This window comes from Lissotriton vulgaris, chromosome 4_1 (genome assembly GCF_964263255.1).
Source record: "Lissotriton vulgaris chromosome 4_1, aLisVul1.2, whole genome shotgun sequence".
Lineage (NCBI taxonomy): Eukaryota > Metazoa > Chordata > Amphibia > Caudata > Salamandridae > Lissotriton > Lissotriton vulgaris.
In genome coordinates, this window is record NC_141691.1 from 749236652 (window position 1) to 749260139 (window position 23488).

General features: G+C 46.6%; 1 protein-coding gene across 4 annotated transcripts in view; it reads right to left on the bottom strand.

Moving 5' to 3' along the window:
- The window catches only part of EXOC2 (exocyst complex component 2), a 1143674-nt gene that overhangs the window by 629369 nt on the left and 490817 nt on the right, over window positions 1-23488 (bottom strand). For all 4 annotated transcript variants that reach the window (XM_086965054.1, XM_086965056.1, XM_086965057.1 and 1 more), the window contains one exon: window positions 13602-13720. In XM_086965054.1, coding sequence (XP_086821180.1) covers window positions 13602-13720 — 119 coding nt within the window. The remainder of the gene's footprint in view (window positions 1-13601; window positions 13721-23488) is intronic.

Here is a 23488-nt window from a genome sequence, read left to right on the forward strand (position 1 = left end):
TATGAGGGTTATCTGGTCGCATGGAACTGGTCAAAGTCAAGTGTTAAAGCTGACCGCAATGGAGCGCGGGCTGGATACAGGAGCCACGCAAGGCCTGCTGAACAAAGTACCTTGATCCTGGTCCTAATAGTGTGGTGTAGCCGTCAATGTGTCAGTGTCGATCCTGCAGTTGAGATGATGTGTCTATTTTCTTCATGGAGCATTGGCGATGCGCCAAGCCAATATATGTTGGTTCCCGATGCAGATGAGCCGGGTTTCTCCATGCAGTCCAGGGGATACGTCGATCTTCCCACACTGCAGCGGCGGCAATGCAGTGGTTCTGATGAGTCGGTTCTTTGAGGCGAAGAGCTGGTTCTGAGTGCGATTCACCAATTCTGCTCCTGCAACAGCAATGATGCGTTGGTTCTGCTTCAAACAGACAGGAGATGCGTTGCTTCGACTCAAGCAAGTACTTGGGTCCACTTCCAATGGACCAGGCACAAGAACAGGTGGTGAGACTGATATCCCTGAGCTCAAAACAGGAGGTAAGCCAGAATGCCCTTGGAGCTCACTCTGGGTTCAAGCAAGAGTCTAACTCTTCCTCAGTAAGGGCAGAGGGTAGCAGGCAGAAGGAAGCAGGGCAGCACAGTAGAAAAGCAGTTAGTCCAAAGCAGCAGTACAGCAGAATGACAGTCCTTGTAGCAGCACAGCAGTCCTTCTTTCTGGCATAGTTTCTTTACAGGTCCAGAAGTGTGATTTTTTGGGGTCACTGTCCCAGCACTTACAGCCGGTTGTGTTGGTTGTGCCTTTGAAGTGTGGGTGACTTAAAAGAAGGGTCTTTGAAGTGCACAGAGGTCCTTTCTATAGAGCCCTGGTTCCAGTGTCACTACAGGGGAGTAATCAGCCCTTTCTATGGTGACAGGGCACTGCCTGTTCAGGTGTGTCAGCTCCTCCCTCCCATCCTGCCCAGGATGAGCTATCAGGATGCAGATGGGTGTGTGACTGTCTAGAGGGAATGCTTAAAGTCCAGATGTCGCCTATCCCAGATGTGTATTGTAGACAGACTGCCGGCACACAGAGCTTTTGGAGCAGAGAAAAGACATCTTTCTAAAAGTGGCATTTCTACAATAGTAATGCCAAATCCAATTTTGCCAGCAAAGATGAATTATCATTACCATTCCAATGATATTAAAAATGTCAGATATATTCTTTCTCAATCAGGAATTACAGCTTACTAAATGTAGTAAGGAATTCCCATTTTTTAACCGATAAGAGGGGAGGGCCTCAGAGTAGGAAAAAAACAATTTTGGGTGTTTTTCACTACCAGGATATGCAAAACATAAGAGTACAAAAAGTTGCCTGACGTTCCAGGAAGTGCTCCAATTTTTTCTTCAGTTAGTGGCAATTTATTTAAAATATTTCAAACTGTGTAAAGGAAGCAAGTAAATGTTTTCAAACTTTGTGGGGATTAGCAGTCCTTTGACATGACCTCTCTATTTCACCTTCTCCTTTACCCCATTATGGATGTTATTAAAGGTCTGGTTTATAAAAGGTCACATAATGTAGAAGATGATTACAAAAATACTGCAATTCTTCAATTTGCAGTATGTTTTGTCACACCCAATATCTCAATGAACGTGTGTGATTTAAAACAAAATACACAAGGCATGCAGGCAGACAACGTTAAGCACCAATCTGAATAGCAACAGAATATACCAGCGGTTTGTTGCACACAGTTGCAGTCTGGCTTAGGTAAATCCAACCCGTGATTTTAAGAGTAAGCCACTGCTGTAAGACGACACAATAAAATGATGAGTGTTGCCCAGCCTCCTGCCAAGCTGGCTGCAGTATATCTGCCACACCCCAGCGCCACAGCTCGGAATACAAGTGACAATGAATGGAACTGGGAAGTGTAGAGGAGACAGCTTAAGGACACAATCTGCTAACCTTTGTCCCTGCCTTAATGACCTTAAGAGGAACTGCCAATGATTATTTATCTTGCAAGTGGTGTCATCTGATTTCTACAGGCACGTTTATTTAAAAACAATCCGCGTCTACTCTGCTTCCTTTATTTGACAAAACTAACTTCCTGATCGTTTCAAAGAAATAATCCTGGGGTAGCATTCTAAGAAAATGCTTTGAATAATAGGAGAGGGAGGAACGTAAGGGTGACGAGTTCCGGACTTAAAAACGTGTCTCCTCTAATAGAAAGCTTTTTATCATATACTTTGATCTAAATATTTACTTGCACAATGGACTATCGAATGAGATGTGTGAATAAATCATTTGGAGCAAACAACATAACTAAATGTTAATCAACGTTTTCTAAAAATACTTATTTGAATATATCGGCTACATGTTTAACAAGCATTTGAATTGCAGTAGGTCTCGCATTAATTAAGTTTGAGCTATTGGCATTGCTAAATATTGCAACACCATTTGCAACAAAAGTCTATAAATGGTAGGCCAAAAAATATGTATTTATTTTTGTAGCAATGGTGGCATGGTGCGCTTTAGAGGAATATGTTTAAAAGTAAAGTACGCCATACTGCGATTGCTACAATAGTTAATTGTGGATGCGTTAACAATTGTTGTGTGCACTGATGGCTGGTGGTGTGTGTGTGCCTGTAGAAATTGTGCACTGCCGGCTGGTGGTGTGTGTGGCTGGTGAAAGTATACACTGCCGGCTGGTGGTGTGTGCCTGGTGAAAGCGTGCACTGATGGCTGGTGATGTGTGTGTGCCTGGTGAAAGCGTGCACCGACGGCTGGTGGTGTGTGTGTGCCTGGTGAAAGCGTGCACTGGCGGCTGGTGGTGTATGCCTGGTGGAAGCGTGCACTGACGGCCGGTGGTGTGTATGCCTGGTGAAATCGTGCACTGACGGCTGGTGGTGTGTGTGCCTGGTGGCAACGCGTGCCCTGACGGCTGGTGGTGAGTCTGGAAGCGTGCACTGAAGGCTGGTGGTGTGTGGGGCTGGTGGAAACATGCACTAACGGCTGGTGGTGTTTGTGCCCGGTGAAAGCATGCACTGACGGCTGGTGGTGTGTGTGTGTGTGTGCCTGGTGAAAGCGTGCATTGATGGCTGGTGGTGTGTGCCTGGGAAAGCGTGCACTGACGACTGATGGTGTCTGTGCCTGGTGAAAGTGTGCACTGACGGCCAGTGTTGTGTATGCCTGGTGAAAGCGTGTACCGACGGCTGGTGCTGTGTGTGTGCCTGTTGAAAGCGTGCACTGACAGCTGGTGGTGTGTGCACCTGGTGGAAAAGCGTGCACTGACATCTGTTGGTAGGCGGATATGTAGACAGAAACGATGGCCAATTGAGTCTCGAGGTAGGCGCATTTTATGAAGGAAACCGAGCCGAAGCTCCAATTAACGTCAGTTGCGATGGTGCTTTCAGTGATGTGAACTTTGGTGAGCTGGTAACTGAGCTGAGACCAGTAGCTTATTCAGCACAGGACAGTGCATTGCGGTCTGCTTGGGCATGGGTTCGGGTTATGAACAATCCGAGTTTGGCTCCTTTTTCTTTAGGAACCTTTATAAAAAGTTGCAACTAAGCCATGATTTGGAACACACTGCCTCGGAGGTCATGTGCCAAAATTCACACATGCAAAACATCTTGTGATGTGAAGTAAAAAGAGCAGCAGTTGCAAAGAAATATTTTGCTGACACAAATTAAAAAAATGCTTGTTTAAAGGACGTCCCAGACACTACTTCCCCAACCTACTAACTTTCTGCGATAGGACAAAACTGCAAGCTTATCTTAATAAAATTAGTGAGCTGATATAAAGTGCAGCGCATAAGTGCGTTTATTTAGAGCCGTCAACAAGGCTTTTCTTGGAGGCACAAGAGGATGGCAGAGGGTTGCATTATTCATTTGGCGATCCGAATATAGAAAGTAGTTAAAAAACTTCACTTCAAATCAACAGTGGCACAAATCGGATCAGCGTGTATTAGCGCGCTTCTTGTGACAGCCTCCGTCTCCAATGTGCCTATAGCTCGCCTGCACCACCACTGCGCCAACAATCGAAGACGACAGCCGCAGAAGAGGTGGAAAAGCACAGCCACTCGATCCGGAAACTAATAACAGAAGAGATAGCCACATTAGTGCATGCGGGGATTCGGGCCAGCCTTCGACAATGCCACTTTTCCTAACAGTGTGGAGGGATTTACAAATCAGTAATGCCGGAGAGATGAAAAGAACCCACAATTGACACAAATGTAGATTTCCCAACAGTTTTTCAGCTTTTACAGCATTGGAAAGAACATTTATTTTCTATGGGGATTTCATATTAAAGAAGATGAACTTGGACGGGTATGTTGCAGTTTGCAATTCGTATACAGTATGAGACACACATTCACTGGCGATCAAGAGCAGTGAAGGCTTCATAAATCTGGTTGCCTAACGCCCACCCATAGTTGAAAAATATGTTTTTTATATCATGCATCACTTTGCTGGACGTGTTTAAACTGTAGCAGTAAGAGAAACAAGCGGCAGTGAAATGTAAAAAAAAAAAAACATGTCCGCGAATGGTGCGCGTGCCACTGCGAGACATATGTTTTCAATTATCGCACGCGTGTCTGGGCACGATAATTGAAAACATATGGGCTTTGGTGCGTGTAACAAACACCAATAGGCCGTGGGCGGAGCAATGCGCCCGCCTTTGGCCTATTGCATGCTCTGTTAACAAAATACACGCACTCAAAGCCCAATCACAAAAGAGCAGACAAAAAACACACGCATAAGCGTGTGCGATCCAGGGTCCATTTCTGAACCCCGGACAAAAGGACTCTAGTGAGACCTAAAAATTAATGACTAGAGGAATTAGATGGATATTATGAATCTTGAGCAAATCAAAGATAGGAGAAAAGCTCACAGTGCTGGTTCTTCAAGGCAGCACCAATCCAGTAAAGGAACTACTGTTACGAAGACTCCATATAATGGGAGAATAGATTCAAAAGTGGTCCATCTATGTATACAGTTTAATTATTAAATTCCAAATTAAACGAATTCTACGTTGCTAGTATGTTAACTCAGTGGGTTAAGTTCTTGCCTATAGATATATGAATTACTTGTTTGAATCCCAGCAAGTCTGACCCCTAGCACTCCATTCTTCAGTGGTTGAAAAAATATTTGCCACTGAATATTTATCAATAACACCTAATTTTATGTTTTTACCTGTACTCTAAAATGGCCCATTTTTTAATACAGTCCAATAATGCACTATTCAAGGGGAACTGTAAAGGCTCAAGTGAATTAGGCACTGCGTCACAAGCCTTTCACTAGTAGATGCACAAGTTTGATCCAGCCTTCCGCATGGGGTTTTTGTTCCACATTGATTCTATCTGGCAGTCTTCAAGGATGCACTAAGTGTTTTTGTTGATTGTAATTCCCACTCGGCCAGTTAAATAGGAGTACTCTAAGAAATCTCAAGGCTGTACAGTACTGGGGCTGGCCCATCTTTCTTTACGTCCTTGTAGGGCGTCCATTCCCGAGTATTCCAAGCAACGAAGATAAGGCAACCCCCCCCCCCTCCCCAAAAAAAAAGCAAGGTCACTTGACACAGTCACTAGGATTATGGGAAAAATGTGAAACATAGTGGAAGGTGTATTAGATCCCAGGGGTCAATGCCCAGATCATCTACAGTGTGCAAAACAAATCTCACCGAACACTAAAATAATTTTTTTTTAAACAAATTTAAAATATGGCAAAACGAATTTCCTACATTTGAATGGAGCACCGCTTTCCGTTTCAAAATCTTGACGCAAACTGAAGGAACATTACTTTCTTGTAAACCTCGATCACCATAAAAGGAATCTTCATGACTTGATGAAGGATCCTAAATGCACAGTTATACAGAACAGTTCTTGGTCTCTAAAGGGAGGCAGGAAGGGATTTAGCATGTATTCAATCAAGATTCATATAACAGAGAAGTTGAATTCCAAGTGCGGAAACCTTTTTCCCATCATGGGATCATCATGAACACTTCGTTTTTTATAACTTCTTTGTATTGATTACAAACAGTTTATCCACAATAGAGGTACAAGGTAAAGGCCCATGTGCAACATTACAATGACATGGAATTCATCGGGCCAATTGGAATCAATTATATTCATGAGGACTGAATAAAATAGACACATATAATAATGAGAGCAAAGAAAAACCAATGACCTTAAAGAGGAAAACAAGTAAGATACAGACACCACACAAAGAGATTTCTGACAACATTATTACAAATCTAAACATCACCTCCAGTGCTAGAATCTAGGCCTAAAAATGATGTCCAAACCTTAATGACCGTCATATATGTATTACTAACAGGAACCATAATTTTACGTGTTTGGAATGATCTGGAATTTTAACTAAAGAGGTCACATAGCTTTCTGACACATATTGACATTACAGGATATAATCCATCTTGCTTTGAAGGTGGAAATCCTGTGCTATTATCCCTATTGATGATAAACTGCAGCTTGATCATTTTGGCGTCTTTTGTCTTAAAGCTACTCTGACATCTAATGTAGGAGTCCCCTCAGCTGGCTTTGACTGGTTCAGAAAGAAAGGGGAAGTCAAAATTCTCTGGTTCAAATAAAAATCTGAAAGTACCTTAGTAAGAATGTACAAGTGTGTGCTGATGGAGACCGCTGTAGCGTAACACTGTGTACAGAGCATAGAAAGCAGAGTCTTACCCTATTTAACTTCATGACTGATGTGATTTCTACTGAGATTGTCACATTTTAGGACAGATGCCGCATGAGCACTTTTTCAGAGTTTCAAATATAGGGATAGGCCATCAACTTTGACAGAACTATGTTATACGACTAGAGAGGTATTCTTTACTGGAGAAAAAAACTTTCTTCAGTCCTTCACAAAATCCCTAATAACTAGGATAATAAAGAAATAATTTTGAGACAGGTATTTTCTGTAAGTAGTAATAACCAGTAAATGCACTTATAGCCAAAGGGCAAAACCTAGATAAGTGAACAAGATAATGCAATATTGTCTCTTCCTGAAATGTTCTCGAATCTACATTCTTGTTCGGATACAAATTGAAGAACACTATTTGAAATCATGGGAATTCCCCAGAAAAGGTGTAGGACTGCCCTGGCAGACAAGGCAGCTCCACAGTATATTGTGGCCAAAGCCTTACTACCCCTCTGACTTCTACATCCTTGGCAGTACAACACACCACACCTTTCATCACAATCTTTTATATTTCATCATGGTACCCCAAATCTCACAAAGCACACCAAAACTTGCCCTTCTATAACTTCGGTAGCTAGATGAGTGCTCCAGCTGAGTAGGAGTCAAGGCCAGGATGTGGGTACTCTGGTTGCTTCTCTGTATGCCAGGCCTTGTTCTGTGGTCACAATCAGATCCTCTGCTGGGAGAAAAGTGGCATAGCCTACAGAAGAGTTTCCAACATCCACTAAACCCCCACCGTGGAACATGGCTCAGCCCACCACATGGGTTCTTAGGCTGAATGTCACACCCTAGTACTGCCCATACTTGCATTGCTGCTGACAAGAGAAGGAGGGGGCGAGATGAGATGAATGAAGCAGACAATGAAAACAAGCAGATAAGTGAGAGGAACCACAGATCGTTATTAATGGATGTTTTCCATACAAGGTGAAAGAAAGAGTAATTTTAAATAGACCAAAAACTATGGAAATAGCAGATCCAAGAGGCAAAGCAGGGACTATAAATGTAGGTTTCAATCTGAAAAATGGCCATGCTGTTTTCCGCTGAACAAAAAGGAGAATGTATGCAATGAAGGAACAGAACCCTAACTTGATTCCCTGAAGCACTCTGGGTACTCTAGAAGCACCTTCAAGAGAAGCAGTGTATGAGAAGTGATGGAGATGCAAGAGACTCCAAATGGCAACAGACAGGAAAGATGTCTCACTATGGTTTTGAGGAGATATCCCCACACTTCTGCAGCATGTAAAAAAGCTCTTCTTCTGAAATATATACTTTTGAGGTTGTAGCGTCTGGAAGTCTGTTTTTAGGTTATCTTATCAATTGGACTAGATGTTGACTTGCCTAAGATGATTTAAAGCTACCCCAAATTCTTGGGCATATATACTTTTCTGAAAGTCTAAAAGGACCTTTTTGAAGTAGCTGATTTGAAGCAGTTAGTCATTCGAATAGGGGTGTATATATTTATATAAGTTTTATATAGCACTTGCTAGACCCGAAGGTGTCAGAGCGCTTCACAAGAGCGTGATAGAATACTGTAAAATAGTCACGCAATGACCATATGAGGCGAGAGTTCAATAGATATTGGTACACCTCAGAGGTGATATTAGAGTACCCAGCAACTAGAGACACAATTCGAGAGGATCTCACAGATAGCAGATATAAATGTGTGTCTCATGAAATAGACTTCTTCCACTGCCAAAAACAGGACCATTGTATGTAATGTTTGCTTCTTACCTTAGCTGTTAGGCGCCTCCTGAAAGAAGGTGAAAATAAGTGTTTTGAAGGCACAGGCAGCACACTGAATATCCTCCCTTAAATGAAGGAAAAACCTCCACAGGGAAAGCACGTGTTGCCCAACTTGTTTGCTGTTTTCAAGCCCGAAAGGCATTTAAACACTGCTTTAGGACATTATTTGCCACCAGGAAATAGCAGGAATAGATTACCTTGCCGTTATAATCTTTTGGTATGCTTTGATAGCTATTTTATCCTACCGCAGAGAGAACTGTCCCTGGTGAGTACGGTTGTAGCATCTGTGTGGGGGAATCTGTGAAAGTCTGCTCTTGAATCTGAAAACATACTCATTTTGTGCAACAGTAAGCACTGAATTTTCTCTTGTGATTTCCTGCCACTGCTGGAGATAGCTGAAAATGTTTCCTCTGTTTTCCTTCTGAAGGCATTTGAGAGAGATGAGGAATCATAAATCACTGTTTGAATTATGGGGCATTCCTAAGGGCTGAGGTCCCACCTCTTCCTCTTTTCAGATACTTCTGCTTCTGAAAGCAAGACTTTAGTATTGGTTACAGTTGTTGCTTCATCTGGAAGGGGACCTGACCCCCTAGTCTTGAAAACAAGTTGAAAGAACACCTGAAAAAAGGGAATTCTCCACACTCCGACTTCACCCAGGACAGGGGATGCTCCACACTCCGTCTGCACCCAGACCGGCACATCATCATTATATGAAGAAAAGAGCAAAATAAAAACAGGAAAAGCAAATCTAGAATTTTTGTTTGCACATCTTGCTTGTAACATCCAGCCGATAAAAGCATCAAGGAGGCAGCCCAGGAAAATATCCGCTCATGGTAAAATACATAATCTCTTTGGTTGTGTCTATTAACTGGACATCCAATATTCCTCACTGACCATTTAACAGATTTTCACTTCACTCCTCTCCCTGGAAGATACTTAGAAATCTGTTCTGATTGAAAGCATGTGTGAACTGTTTTCATCTGTCAGAAAAGAAGAGGGCAAGCTATCAAGGTTTTCTTTGTCATAGGAGAGATAATCACTCTCCTAGAGGACAGTCCTATTACAAAAAGAGAGTCAAAACGTCTATATTTGTTATTCTCTCCCTACACCACTTTCCAGAAGCAAGCGCTGAAAATGATACCATGGTTGGCTGTAGGAGACCTAGCACCATAGGCACCAAAAATGTGGAGGATTTCAGGATTGAAAACACTAAAAATCACTGATTTCTGTAGGCTAAATACTTAAATGGTTATTTCGACACTGAACATCACATAGAAATTCTTGAAAGCATAGTGTGAGGTAGTGTACAATAATAGGGAGTCAAACAAGGACTACAAAAAAAGTCAAAATCCTGTGTGAGGTCATTCTGATGAGGCACGGGTCAGAAAGCTTCTTGGTCCGGCTATTTTGTCTGAGATCACAGCATTTCACTCTTGAATGTAGTATTCCTGAACCCTGCACAACCTTCCAGTTCTCTGAATGCTTTGTGCAGACAAGAAGACTTGAGATCTGGGATGGCCAGGACACCTAGAAGCATGGGACTGGAGACAATAGTAGATGGGCAATACTGTGTCTTCTCTTGTACAAGCAGTTAGTTTTTATAATGACAGAGGACTGTGTTTGGGAGCCTGAGCCTCAGGGGAATTTTGGCCTTCTTTTCAAAGACCGTAAAGAAGTGTTTACATCAAAGATGGCACAAATTTATTTCCTGAGTACACATCTCTCAACATCAAGATAGATCTCATTATTGGGCCATAGATCCTTTTTGAGGATCTTTTTGGGATGTCAAAGTATCGCGTTGGTCAGGAGAGGAAGAGATTCTTCATCTAAGTTTCAGAGCTGAGCTACCATAATGTCTCATGGAGTTGATGGATACCTCATACATACACACAGCTCAGTTCTATCCATCATTACGTCCCTTTCCTCTAGCCTCATACACAATCTTTTGCAGCATGTGTGAGAAGTTGGCCTGGTATATGCTGTCCAATAATTAAAGGGGGCACCTTGCACCAGTCCAAACGACCCTTATGATGTATGAGGTCAAAGAAAACCTTTATAAGGCTATCCTAGTGACAGCTGTGGAGAGCAGCCTTAAGGCGTAATCTTGAAGGAATGTAAAGCAGCTTGTTTTACCAGAGTATCACCTTTAGTATTAACTAAATGAAAGGAGATCCACACAGTAGTTATAAAAATATGTATTAATTTATATAACACTCTCTAGTATTCTCTACACGAGGATACAACAGAAAGCACACAATACTTTATCAAAGAAACAATCATAAGTAGCACAATACACAGTGGGCTCCAAGGGGAGACCAAACCATATATTAAAATAGTGGTATAAGAACCACAACTTTGATAGAGAGAGTGTCTAGAGCACGTAGAATCGCGGGGACCCAGAGGAACCACCCAAGGTGAGTAAACATGGACCCCACCGAGGACGGGTGCAGTGTGGAAACACAACTGTGTGCGCCATACAACTCTATGGGAAAGTTGCGTTTGGAATTTTACAGTTTAAGGTGGACTTCGAGGAAATCCTGTGGAACTTAAGAGGTTGGAGAGCCACCCTACCCGTGGAAACCGGAGTACCAAAGTTACCTATCCCAGGGAAGCCAGGTGCATAGGCCTGAGGAAGTGTCAGAAACAGCTGTCGTTCTCAATGGAGGGTTCCAAAAAATGCTGCTGACTTGAAGGTGAAAAGTGTCAGTAGGAATCAAGGGTGGATTCGTGATGGGAGGAACCTGAAAACAGAGGGGACAGAGTCTGAGCCACTTCAGAGTGACCAGGGGCTTGGGAGACTAATGCCCACCGATGTCAGGTGCTTCAGGTGCGAAGAAGGGATGCTTGACTCTGCAGTCACGAGGACCAGGAGACATCGAGAATGACCAGGAGCCAGATGCGAGCTGTCCCACGAAGGATGTCAAGTGCTGGAGGGTCAGTGTCCGGCTGGAGCACCAACAAGCCTTGGCAGCAGCAGCCCACGCAGGAAGGTCAAGCAGGTTACTGTGTCTACCAAACAAGGTCCAGGGGACTAACCAAGCACTGGGGAGTCAGGACACGTCTGGAGCAACCAGGAAAGCCCAACAGAATTCAAGATGACCCTCAGGAGGACCCACGGGCAGAATGATCAGGAGTTGCGAGGGGACCTTGTGCAAGATCACAAAGTACCAGGCAACGCAGCACTCGGTGCCAGGAGGCCGGAGTTCTTTAGTGGAAATCCTGCTTGGGGTCAGGACTACACGGAGTCCAATGCACAAGCTCTGGAATCACCAACAAGCATATCCAGTTGCAAATAGACACGCTGTACAGGGGTTCGGGTAATGCAGTCCTCACGAAGGATACTGGCCTCAAAGTTGCTTAGAGGGCAGATCGACCCCAGGGACCTTCGAAACCCACCTCCTGTGTTGCTGGAACCTTCGGAGTCAGCAGAAGCTCAGGATTAGCCGACCGGTCAGTTGCGTTACGGTGGCTGTGAATGCAGGGGAGTGAGTCCTTCACCCCAAGGGAGATTCTTTAGTTGTCCTTAGTGCACCACAGGTCCTGCACAAGCCTGTTTGGAGCAAGGGCACAGACAAAGCTTTGGACGGAGAGGGGGAGACAAAGTCAGCCCAGTCGAAGTCCAGAGTGTCCAGACAGTCGAAGGTTAGTGGTTTCTTGTTGCAGAGTCTTGTCCACGTAAAAACTAAAGTCTTGCAGCCAGGTAAGCCCTTTTTTACCCACTATAGAGGGCTGGACAGATTCAAGGGACCCTCCTAGGGGAGGGTCAGGACAGAGTGGGGTTAATCCCATGTCCTTTGTCCAGTTTCACGTCAGACAGGGAGCCAACGGCTCCCAGAACTGGTTTGAGCTGGACTATGCACAGGGACACCAAATGTGCCCCCAGTGCAGACTTTTTGGAACTCTCAGAGTGCAGCCACCCAGCCCCAAAGCACTAAATCCTGTCTGGGAGGTGGTCACACCTCCCAGTGATAGGATGCCTATTGAGCTGCCTTCCTCTGCTCGAGATTATCTCAACAGCAGGAGGGCAGAAATATGTGTCTGGTCTGCAGCATCCATTTTGTGCTGACCTGGTTAAGAAGGCTGGCACCGGATAGACCAGTGACCCCAAGAAGCTTGCTTCAGAAGGGTGGAATCATAACTCCCAACCCGGTTACCGGTGTAGAGGTATGAGTCCAAGGTGTTTGATACCAAAAAACACCATGTTTTGTTTCAGCCGTTTGAGATGGCATTTACGGCGAGGTTATAATGCACCTCTACCTATATGTCTGGCTGAGTCACAGACAACCCAAGAGAATGGTCTCCGAAGGCTGCAGAGGGGCTCTGCTCATGCAGGGGCATCCTCTTTCGTATAACCCAGAACCCTGCGTCCAGGATTGTTAAGGCCTGCTATAGGGGTGACATAAGTTTTAAGTGTAGTGACCTATAGATATAACGAACCTATATCTAAAGTAAGTCGTACAAGCACCAGCGTACACAGGTTGCAGTAACAGACCTATAGTTCTATTTTGTATGGCCTCATGGATGGTATAATACATGCTTGAGCCCATGGGAGTCCTCTGGGTTACCAATGCCCTGGGTACCATATACTAGGGACTAATAAGGGTACCCCAGAATCTAATCTGGAGTGTACCAATTTACATGCATAGCCATCCATTTTAAAGGAGAAAGCAGATAGACTGGGGTCCTGATTAGCAGGATCCCAGTCAGACTAGTGAAAACAGTGTAACATCAAGCAAAAAGTGGGGGTAACCATAAGAAGCAGATCCTACTTTCCTACAGCATGGGCACAGCTTCCAACAGAAAACATGTCTGGAAGAAAGAGCATAAAGTAATACCCATTCTTAAATGACTCATCATATTACCTGTAAACGCTAGGATGGTGACGACATACAGCATAAGATTAGAAGATAGACAAGAGAAATACGGTAAAACTGGGAAAACATTTTCTTAAAGTGCAGAGGTGAAAACGATATAAAACTATGCTGAATAACAAAGAACGTCTATTTAAAAGTCTAACTGACTGTGTGGTGTGAACTGCAGAGTAGTTTTGGCTGCTTGGCGGGCCTTTAGGAATGTCACAGAGCATTTCATTAAAACATTCAAATTGAAACATTGTCATCAAAATAGTTGTACAGTCAATTCCAGACCACAAATTGCTAACAAATGAGTGCCACTTACCTTTCTGTTCCTTAATATAACCATCTTTACAGGTGTGCATTAGCTGAAGAATCCACTTGTGCTGAGCACTGATGCACTGCCAGGCTGGGTCTCCAACTCCATGCAGATCTGAAAGGTATCTGTAAAAGCATAAAACAAAGATCAACAGGAATTATCCATATTATGAAGATCCTAAATCAGATCTAAAGTGACGGGATGTTCCAATACACATAAACAAATTGTAGTTCTAAGTATTAGTATTAGATATCAATCATTTGACTTTCGGAGATGCAAGTTCTGCTCAAAAACATGTTGCATTAGAAAAGTATGCTTCACAGATTTCTACTTCATATTTCGGATTTCTATATTGTTTCCTAAAAGACCTTACAGTATTTGTTTCATTCTGAGTGTGGCGTCTTGGTAAAGAACATGAATGAATAGATTACCCACATTCTTTTACTAGTTTCTTTCGTAGTTATGCATACATTTATAATCAGTATTTCAGCAAGCACTTAATACAGAAGTACATTAACATGGGGAAGAAAGTCACTTTTACACATTATCTGGTGCTTGATCTCTATTTTGCCTCATTTCAAGTTCCAACGTTAGGGAGATACAGATAGTCACCCGCTAGACGTTCCATTTGCCCCATTTCTTGTCCCACTTCTTTAACATTGCCTGCGTAGTTGGAGAACTTGCCGCCCCCACACCTTAGCTATTTCTCTTTTGGCTAGGGTGTATCCCAGCGTTGCTAGTTGTTGTTCAACCTCTGTAAGATCTGTTGCCGCCCACACATTAAGGAGGCCTAACCCCGGTGTAAGAGTCGGTGTTTTCCCCAGGGCCGTTTGGATATGAGTCGTGGCCCCTTCCCATATCTGTAGAAGCTGCGGGCATTCCTATAACGTATGATAAAAGGCAGCTGTGTGGCCGCAGCCTCCAAGACAGAGTGGATCAGCTCTGGCCCCTATCAATGCCAGTGTCACTCCCGTTAAATATGATCTGTGGAGGATTATGAATTGTAACAGCCTAAAACGGAGGGTGATAGCCGCCTCCCTAGGGGACATCACAGCAGCATGCCAATCCTCATCCTTGAGAAATCCCAGGTCTCCCTCCCACTGCTCTTTAAGCTTATGCAGCGTGTCAGGTATGTTATTACACAATTTTTTATAGGTCAATGAAATAGCTTTGGAGTGTAGTGGCCCATCTAGCAACCGAACCGATCTTCTAACGGTGATGACCCACAAGTTACTTAACTTCGGTAACGATATATCTGTAAGAAACATTAGTTAGTGTTAGTTTCCTTACCTTAGAATATCCCCAGGCGTCAGACTTGATCCGGAAAGTTTTTGTCAGCAGTACCCTTGCACGTCGGTAGGCGCCGTCTGCGGCTCCGCGTCCGTCGTCGGCGTTGTGATCGCCGGGATGACTTCTTCGGAGTACCTAGACGCAGCCCTCGCGCTCAGACGACAGTTCTACACATAGCTTTCCGCGCCAGGAATGCAGAGTCATGATAGAAACAGACACTGGTGCCATGAAACTAGGGCCCTAAAAGGGATGTCCTTAACCCTAGACATCGGTTCGCAGATGGGGGAGGGTTGGTGGGGCGGTAAGGAATCTAACACTAACTAATGTTTCTTACAGATATATCGTTACCGAAGGTAAGTAACTTGTGCATCTGAAAGAAACACGTTAGTGTTAGATTCCTTACCTTAGAATAGATACCCCAGCAATACCAACCCCGGTGGTGGGTCTGCGAACCAAGATCACACCAGAAAGTCCTGGAGAATGGAACCCCAGAAAAAGCCATCTCTCCGGACTTGGCTGTCCAGGCATTAGTGCCTAGCAAACGTGTGCAGCGAGGCCCACGTAGCCGCCTGACAGATGTCCTGCGAGGGGACTCCCCGACCCAGGGCAGTAGTAGCTGCTGTGGCCCGATTGGAATGGGCGCGCAGCCCAACAGGAGGCTCCTTTTTTGCCAGAGTAGCAAACCTTGATGCACAAGACGACCCACGAGAGATGGTCCGCTTGTGCACCACCCGTCCCTTTTTAGAGCCCAGGTAACCAACAAAGAGCTGGTCGTCCACCTGGAACAGACGTGTGCGATCTAGATAGAAGGAGAGCGCACATTTGGGTCCCCAGACGGTGGAGCCTCTCTTCCTCTTTCGAGGGATGCGGAGGTGGAAAGAAGGTGGGCAAGGTGATGAACTGCCCGATCTGAAAGGCTGTGACCACCTTGGGCAGGAAAGAAGGACGAGTCCTCAAAACAACCTTGTCCGGATGGACAGAGAGGAAAGGAGGTTTAGAAGATAGAGCCTGGAGCTCACCACTCTCCAGGCAGAGGGGATGGCAACCAGGAATGCAGTTTTAAGAGTTAGGAGATGAAGAGGACAGTTATGGAGTGGCTCAAAGGGAGCGTACATCGGATACCGAAGTACAAGATTCAAGTCCCACTGAGGCATCACAAAGGGAACAAGTGGAAATGTGTGTGATGCCTTTCAAGAATCTATTTACAACAGGGGACTTGAAAAGAGAAGGCTGATCAGGAAGCCTTAAGAAGGCTGAAATGGCCGAGAGGTAGCCCTTGATAGTGCCCAGAGGAGAGCCCTGATGGGCAAGAGAAAGTAGGAAGAGGAGAACCTCTGAAAGGGGGGCAGAGAGTGGATCTACAGCCTTTGCTGTGCACCATGCCACAAATTTGTTCCACCGGAAGGCGTACACCATTTTTTGGAGGGACGCCTGGCTGCCAGAATCACGTCACAGACTTCAGGAGGCAAGTCAAATGGCCTCAACTGCAGCCGTTCAATCTCCACGCATGCATGTCGATGGGGACTGGATAGGTTCGGGTGGAGGACCGTCCCCTGCTGCTGCGACAGAAGGTCCCCCTGAAGAGGCAGACGAATCGGGGGATCGACTGACATGCTGAGTAACTCGGGATACCAGTATCCACAAGGATGACTTGGGCCCGGTCTCGCCTGATCTTCTTCAGCAGTCTGGGCAGAAGTGGTATAGGTGGAAAGGCGTACAACAGACCGCAGCTCTACTCGTGATGAAAAGCGTCGCTGAGCGAGTGCCGCCTTGGAAATTCCAACGCGCAGAACTGATGACATTGCACGTTCTCTTCGGTGGCAAATAGATCTAACCAAGGCTCTCCCCACTGCTGAAAGAGACCTTGTGCCACGTCCGAGTTCAGACACCATTCGTGATCCATCATGCACCGGCGGCTGAGTTCGTCCGCTCTGGCGTTCAGGGAACCTGCCAGGTGTTGAACCACCAGGGTGACGCCCTGGTGTTCCAGCCATGTCCAGAGGCGCAGAGCTTCCTGACAAAGGGTCCATAACCCCACCCCGCCTTGTTTGTTGCAGTACCACATGGCGGTGGTGTTGTCCGTGAACACCTGCACTACACTTCCCCGGACGGAGGGAAGGAATGCCTTCAGTGCAAGTCGGATCGCCTGCGGCTCCAGAAGGTTGATATGGAGCTGGGACTCCGCCGGAGACCAGAGGCCTCATCTCCGCCTCTCCCATGTGGCCCCCCCATCCCAGGAGGGACGCATTCGTCACTACTACGTGCTCCGGTTGGGGTAGGGAGAGGAATCTGCCACTGACCAAATCGCGGTTTGTGAGCCACCACTGCAACTGACTCGCAGTGCCCTCCCAGGTCAGGACGTGGTCGGACAGGTTGCCCTGAAGCTGTGCCCACTGAAACTTCAGGTCCCACTGCAGAGCCCGCATCCGCCACCTGGCGTGATGCACCAGAAGGATGCAGGAGGCCATCAGCCCCAGGAGACGCAGCGCCAATCTGACCGAAACTCGGGATAATGGCTGAAAGATCGGAATCAGAGCCTGAATGTCCCGAACCTGCTGTTCAGTGGGATAGACCTGAAACTGCGCCGAGTCCAGAACCGCTCCGATGAAAAGGAGCTTTTCAGAGGGGCGCAGGTGTGACTTCGGCACGTTGATGGAGAACGCCAGCGAGTGCAGGAGGTCAGCCATAGTCTCGAGGTGGGAGACGATGTTTGGGGCAAGCCCGCCTTCAACAACCAATCGTTGAGATAGGGGAAGACTGAAACCCCTGATCTGAGCAGATGAGCTGTGACCACCTCCATCACTTTCGTGTACACACGAGGGGGGCTGGTAAGGCCGAAGGGGAGCACGGTAAACTGAAAGTGCTCGTGGCCTACCGTGAACCGCAGGTAGCGCAGGTGGGCCGGCAGGAAGGGGATGTGGAAATAAGCGTCCTGCAAGTCCAACGCTACCATCCAGTCTCCAGGGCAGCTACGACCTGAGCCAAAGTCAGCATCTTGAAATTCTCCTTCCAGAGGAAGCCGTTGCTTCTCCGGAGGTCCAAGATAGGGCGTAGGCCTCCTTTGCCCTTCTTGGGTACCAGAAAGTAGTGGGAATGGCAACCACGTCCTGCTTCTGGCCCAGGAAAGCGCTCGATGGCCCCTTTGGCCAAGAGGGCCATAACTTCCTCCTGCAGAAGTTGCAAGTGATCCCCCGACATGCGGTGGTACTGCAGTGGCATGGCTGGAGGGGTCGCCTCGAAGGGGAGGGAGTAGCCCCTTCGGACGATTTGCAGCACCCACCTGTTCGATGTGATGGAGCGCCAGTGGAGGAGGTGATGGCGAACCCTGCCCCCCACTGGCATCGAATGGGCCTGAAATGCCGGACTAGGAAGGCTTAGAGGCAGATGCTGCGGGGGCGGAAGTGGACTGACCCTGCCGTAGTCCCCGGGAACCGCCACGGTGGTAACCACATCTACGACCGCATTGAGACTGGTTCTGCTGCCTGTGGCTGCCTGTGGCTGGCTGGACAAGTGGGAGCGCCCCTTCCTTGACCACAAAAGGGGCGAAAAGCGGAAGTTTGCTGGCATCGGCCTAGGCCCAAGGACTTGGCTGTAGCCCTGGAGTCCTTAAAACGCTCTAGCGCACTATCCGCTTTGTCGCCAAGGAGGCGACGGCCATCTAAGGGCATGTCCATGAGCGTGGCCTGGACATCCCCCGAGAAGTTGGCAGACCGCAACCAGGCATGGCGCCGAACCGCCACCGACGTGGAATTCTCTCTGCCCAGCGAGGTGTCAAGTCCCCATCTAATCGAGTACCGTGCTGCATCCTGCCCCTCCGCCAGGGCTTGGGCGAGCCATGTCCGGGCCTCCTCTGGACACTGTGGCAGCACCTCCGCAACCGTATCCCACAGAGAGTGGGTGTAACGGCCCAAAAGGCAGGTGGTGGTGATAGACCGCAGCCCCAAACTCAGAGAGAAGAACAGTTTCTTCCCAAACTGATCATGCCTTTTGGATTCCCGATCCGGAGGAGTGCTCGGGAATGCGGTCTGGGACGTAGAGGCCTGAATCACCAGGCTCTCGGGGTGGGGTGAACGAACAGAAAGCAGAGGTCGCCCAGAGCCGGGCGGTGGCTTCGGGTCATGTTCTGATCTATAGGGAGGCCTGTAGCGGGCTTTGACCAGGTGACCATCAGAACGTCAGTGAAAGCTTCGTTAAACGGCAGTAGAGGATCCGATGAGCTTGTCTGCGGTTTCAGCGCCTCAGTGCGGAGGTTAGTCCTCACGGCCGCGAAGGGGAGCTCAAGAGCCAAGGCCTTGGCTGCCGTGTTCAACACCATGCTTTAAGTAGCCCCCTCCTCCGAAGCCATGGAGGGAGGAGTGATGAATCCCGTGTCAGGCGAAGTGTCTAGACCACTGGCTTCCTCCAGCTCATCTGCCTAGTACTGGCTTACCTGGCACTGCTGTGCCAGAGGGTCCGCAGACTCCTCCCAGGCCTCCTCGTCATCCATCTCCTGGAAACCAGGAAAAAGGAATGGAGCTAGGTCTTCGGTGAATTGGTCACCCATCGGTGTCGGAGACGGCGCCGAATGGCACCGTTCTGGTGTCGCACCAGGACCGGGGCTGAAACCGGAGCCTGTGTCGTCCGGGAGCGACACCCTCGGGGTCGGCGCGAGCGGAGGAGTCGTGAGGTCGACTGGCGACGACCTGGATCCAGGCCTGGATCCTGTGGGGCCCTGCCGCGTCAGGACCGGAGTCGACGACGGCGCGGGAGCCAAAGCACTCGATGGCGCCAGGGCTGGAGCCAATGTCCAGTAAGGGCTCCCTGTCGGACCCGCGGGGCCCGAAGGCGCCTCAACAGGTGCAGACGGAGGGAATTGAGTCCTCATGGCCACGAGGAAGTCCTGTATCTCCTCCGGCGTTGCGTGCAGCCCAGGGACCGGCGGGTGGGGAGCTGGACCCGGCGCCTGCGGCTCCAGGGGAGCCGCGCGGGCGGTGTCGACCGAACCCCCGGCCGCATCGCGCGAGCATTGGGGGGAGTCAGAAGAGCGATGACGCCTCTTCGACTTCTTTTTTCGAATGCATCGACTTACCGGAGGACTTGGAGCCCGACGTGTGGTGGTGATTTGACGAGCGGCGATGACAGCCGGAGCTTGAGTAGCTTACGGGACCGCTCCCGTCTAGCCTTCGAGGTCTAGGCTAGGCAGTCGGGGCACGACTTGTCATCGTGGTCGGCCCCGAGGTAGTAAAGACACCAATGGTGGGGGTCGGTCATCGACATCAGGCGGTGACAGGCGCCGCAAGCTTTAAAACCAGGCATCCCTAACGGCACAGCGAGTCGGAATCGACTCGAAAAGTGATCAAAAGAGATCAAAAAAAGTTCGTGAAAAAAATGACTAGATTACTGCTCTTCCCAGATTCTCGCTTGCTGGCACGGAAAAAAGAAGAACTGACGTCAGCGCGCGAGGGCGGCGTCTAAGTACTCCGACAACATCATCCCGGCGATCATGACGCTGATGACAGACACGCAGCCGCAGACGACACCTACCGACGCGCAAGGGTACTGCTGACGAAAACTTTCCGGATCCAGTCTGACGCCTGGGGATATTCTAAGGTAAGGAATCTAACACAAACGTGTTTCTTTCACATTCTGGTATCTCTGTGGGGTTCTGTAGGGCTGTTGTGAGGGCATGTCGGATTTGCATGTATCTAAGCTGTTCCCCCTGCGCCATCTTATATTGGTCCTGAAGCTCCTTAAAACTGAGGATCGACCCTTTTTTGATCATGTCTCCGACCACGGAAATCCTGATGGTGTCCAACTTATCAAAGCCAGGTTGATGGCAGAGAGAACCCAACTTCTGGGCATACCATAGGGGCGTTGCTGTTGTGAAGACATTTGACCATCCTAGCCGGGAATTAGCCTGATGCCAGATAGCTACAGTATGGGAGAGAGGCCCAAAATATCGCCCTCGCTTCACTTTAGAGTGCAGCGCTCCCAAGTAGATCACCCACATTCTTATTACAAAAGTCAACAAGTATATCAGCCGACACATGTTTCTGTAAGTCAAGCTTCAGGATTAAACTTATAAGACCAAATACATACTAACATTTGAAATTAATACAATTAAATGAATGACAAAAGCGTCTTTATTTTCCTAAAACAAGACTTGACAAAGCCAGTAGGCCTCACCTTTAAAGGTGATTACCACCCAAGCTACTGGCCTTGCCAATGCTTGTTTCTACAGGCAATATTAAAAGTGAAATGAATATTGCCACTGGTGTGTCATGGCACTAGCGCACAGCAGCAGTCTTGGAATGATTATTCTTTATAAGAAAAATCATTCCAGGACAGTCCCCGGTGCGTCATAATGTATGTAAACATATGGGCTGCCATCTTTTTAAATGTTTTTTCTTAAGAGAAAAGTCATTCCAAGATGGAAGCTAGTATGATACCACATACGCCTGCTATAGTCGGTTAATGCTGCCTTAAGACTTTGTTTTGTGAGTCAATTAGTTTGGTTACATCACTTTGTGGGCTACTACATGGCACTCTATGGATTACAGCAACTTATTGGTCTATTTCAAGAAACACATCTTACCTCTTTTGCTGCAGCATTAATGTCAGGAGCTTACTTTCTCGAGCTGAACAGTATTGCTTTGCTTTTTATTAGTAGCTATCTTGTGTGATAATCTTGAGGTTACCAGGGAGCTAGGCACCAGTGCTTGATGTGCCAACCTGTCAGCACCTATTTAAAGGCAGTTGTGCCTAAGAAAGGTCAGAGGCAAGAACATCTGCACAAGAATGCATTCCAGCCATTATTTTGGTATAGTCCCTCTGAACTGCTTTCCCTTTTCTGCTTTCCCTTTTCTCCATAACCTATCAGCTGCCAGATGCAACAAGGCTTACTGTCGCTCATTTTTTCCCCACTTAAAAAAGCACATACTCATATATCCCACTTCCCCCCTCTTAGTTCTCTTTTTCTTGACCGTTAAGGTGATACATTTGTATGGTATATCTCATAGGTACTATACAATCAATAAATACTAAAGACACACTTACCACAGGCCTTATATCCAACCATATTTGGGGTCTCCTCAATCCTTGCTCAGGGCGGTATTCAGATTCACACCTATCTCAAGTATATTGCTTGTATATAATATGCTATGCACTATCGGTTTTCTTTGTCCAACCTGAATACGTATCGCAATGGTACTCCATTGCTTCTATGTTCTACCTTACTACTAATACAATATTTGGAAAAAAATGCACTGTTATCTGCATGATGCTTATTTTGGGCAGAGCCCACCCCCTAGTCTGAAGTCCCCTGCTCTATACGAAGAGTCCCCCAACTAGTTTCCCACACTAGACTCAACCATAACTATTCAAAAATCAAAGCCACGCTGTGTAATGTGCGTTTTGCTGTAAAACATTGCCACAAAATCATAAAATTGTGTCAAACACAATCTTGATTTGTTTTGCCTATCAGAAACATAGCTGCCTGAATCCGCCAATTCTTGACTTGATAAAAGTATAACACCACCTAAGGGACTGACCCTCAAACTGAATTTTGTAGTATGCAAATCAGTACTCCAGTGGTGCTACTTATTTACTATAAAATGCAAATCAAAAAATTATGGGTGGAGATCTCCACCTCAGCCTCTCCCACCTTTTCAGTGCAGTGATCTCCGCAAGCGTAAGTATACTAATTTGTATTTGCAGTGAAGACTGGGTTCTTCTTGCACACATTGCTATGTTAGCATAAGCGTATTTGAAGTTTAAACGCCATTTTGCAGACAACACTACATGTAACTGTTGTTGTAAGTTAAACTGCTTGCTTTTCTTATCATGAGAATCATCTGTTTTTCACATCCCTTGACTTACACCGTGACCTTAGTCTGTTCACTGTGTGCAGAAGTCTTCAAGGTCATAATAACAAAAGTATGCTGCGATTCAGGCTGATCAGACCACACTCTAGACAAGACACACACACACAGCTGCAAATAACTGAAACTCAAGTGCCTTTAACATTGCAATGCATGCATGATTTCAGATACTTGGAAGAACTTTTCCAAACGACAGAGAGCATTGCTGATCCAGTGATGTGATCCACCTCAGCTGATCTTGGAGGTATGGGGTTTCCCGTTTAAACCAAGAACCCTTCTTTTATTATAAAACTAGCACTAGACAGGGGAGGGTGGTACACAAGGTGCTATATGACCTGTTTCCACTATCATTGTAACATGATTCTCCCTTTGTGTTTTATGGCTTTGTAACAATGCTGATTGTTTTATTTCTAATCATATGCCTGATTATGTTAGCCAAAATACTGCATCTTAGAGCTCGTAGTTAAAAATAAACATTTTAAACTTTTCTGTGTCTCTAATTACTCACGTTGTGGACTGGTATGAGAACAAAAGCGAAAGTGTGTTCTTGATTCTCACCATTTCCAAGTCGCATGTTCTGGGTTGTCTAATCATTGGTAGCTTCGCTGTAGTATGGAGAACTGATGCTAGTCGGATAGGGGTTCGGGGCACTGAGGTGAGTTTTTTGGTACACCACAATTCACTGAGGTCCTGATTTCCTGTGCATGAGCAGAATCCCTGCAACATGGCAAACCTAACGTTAGG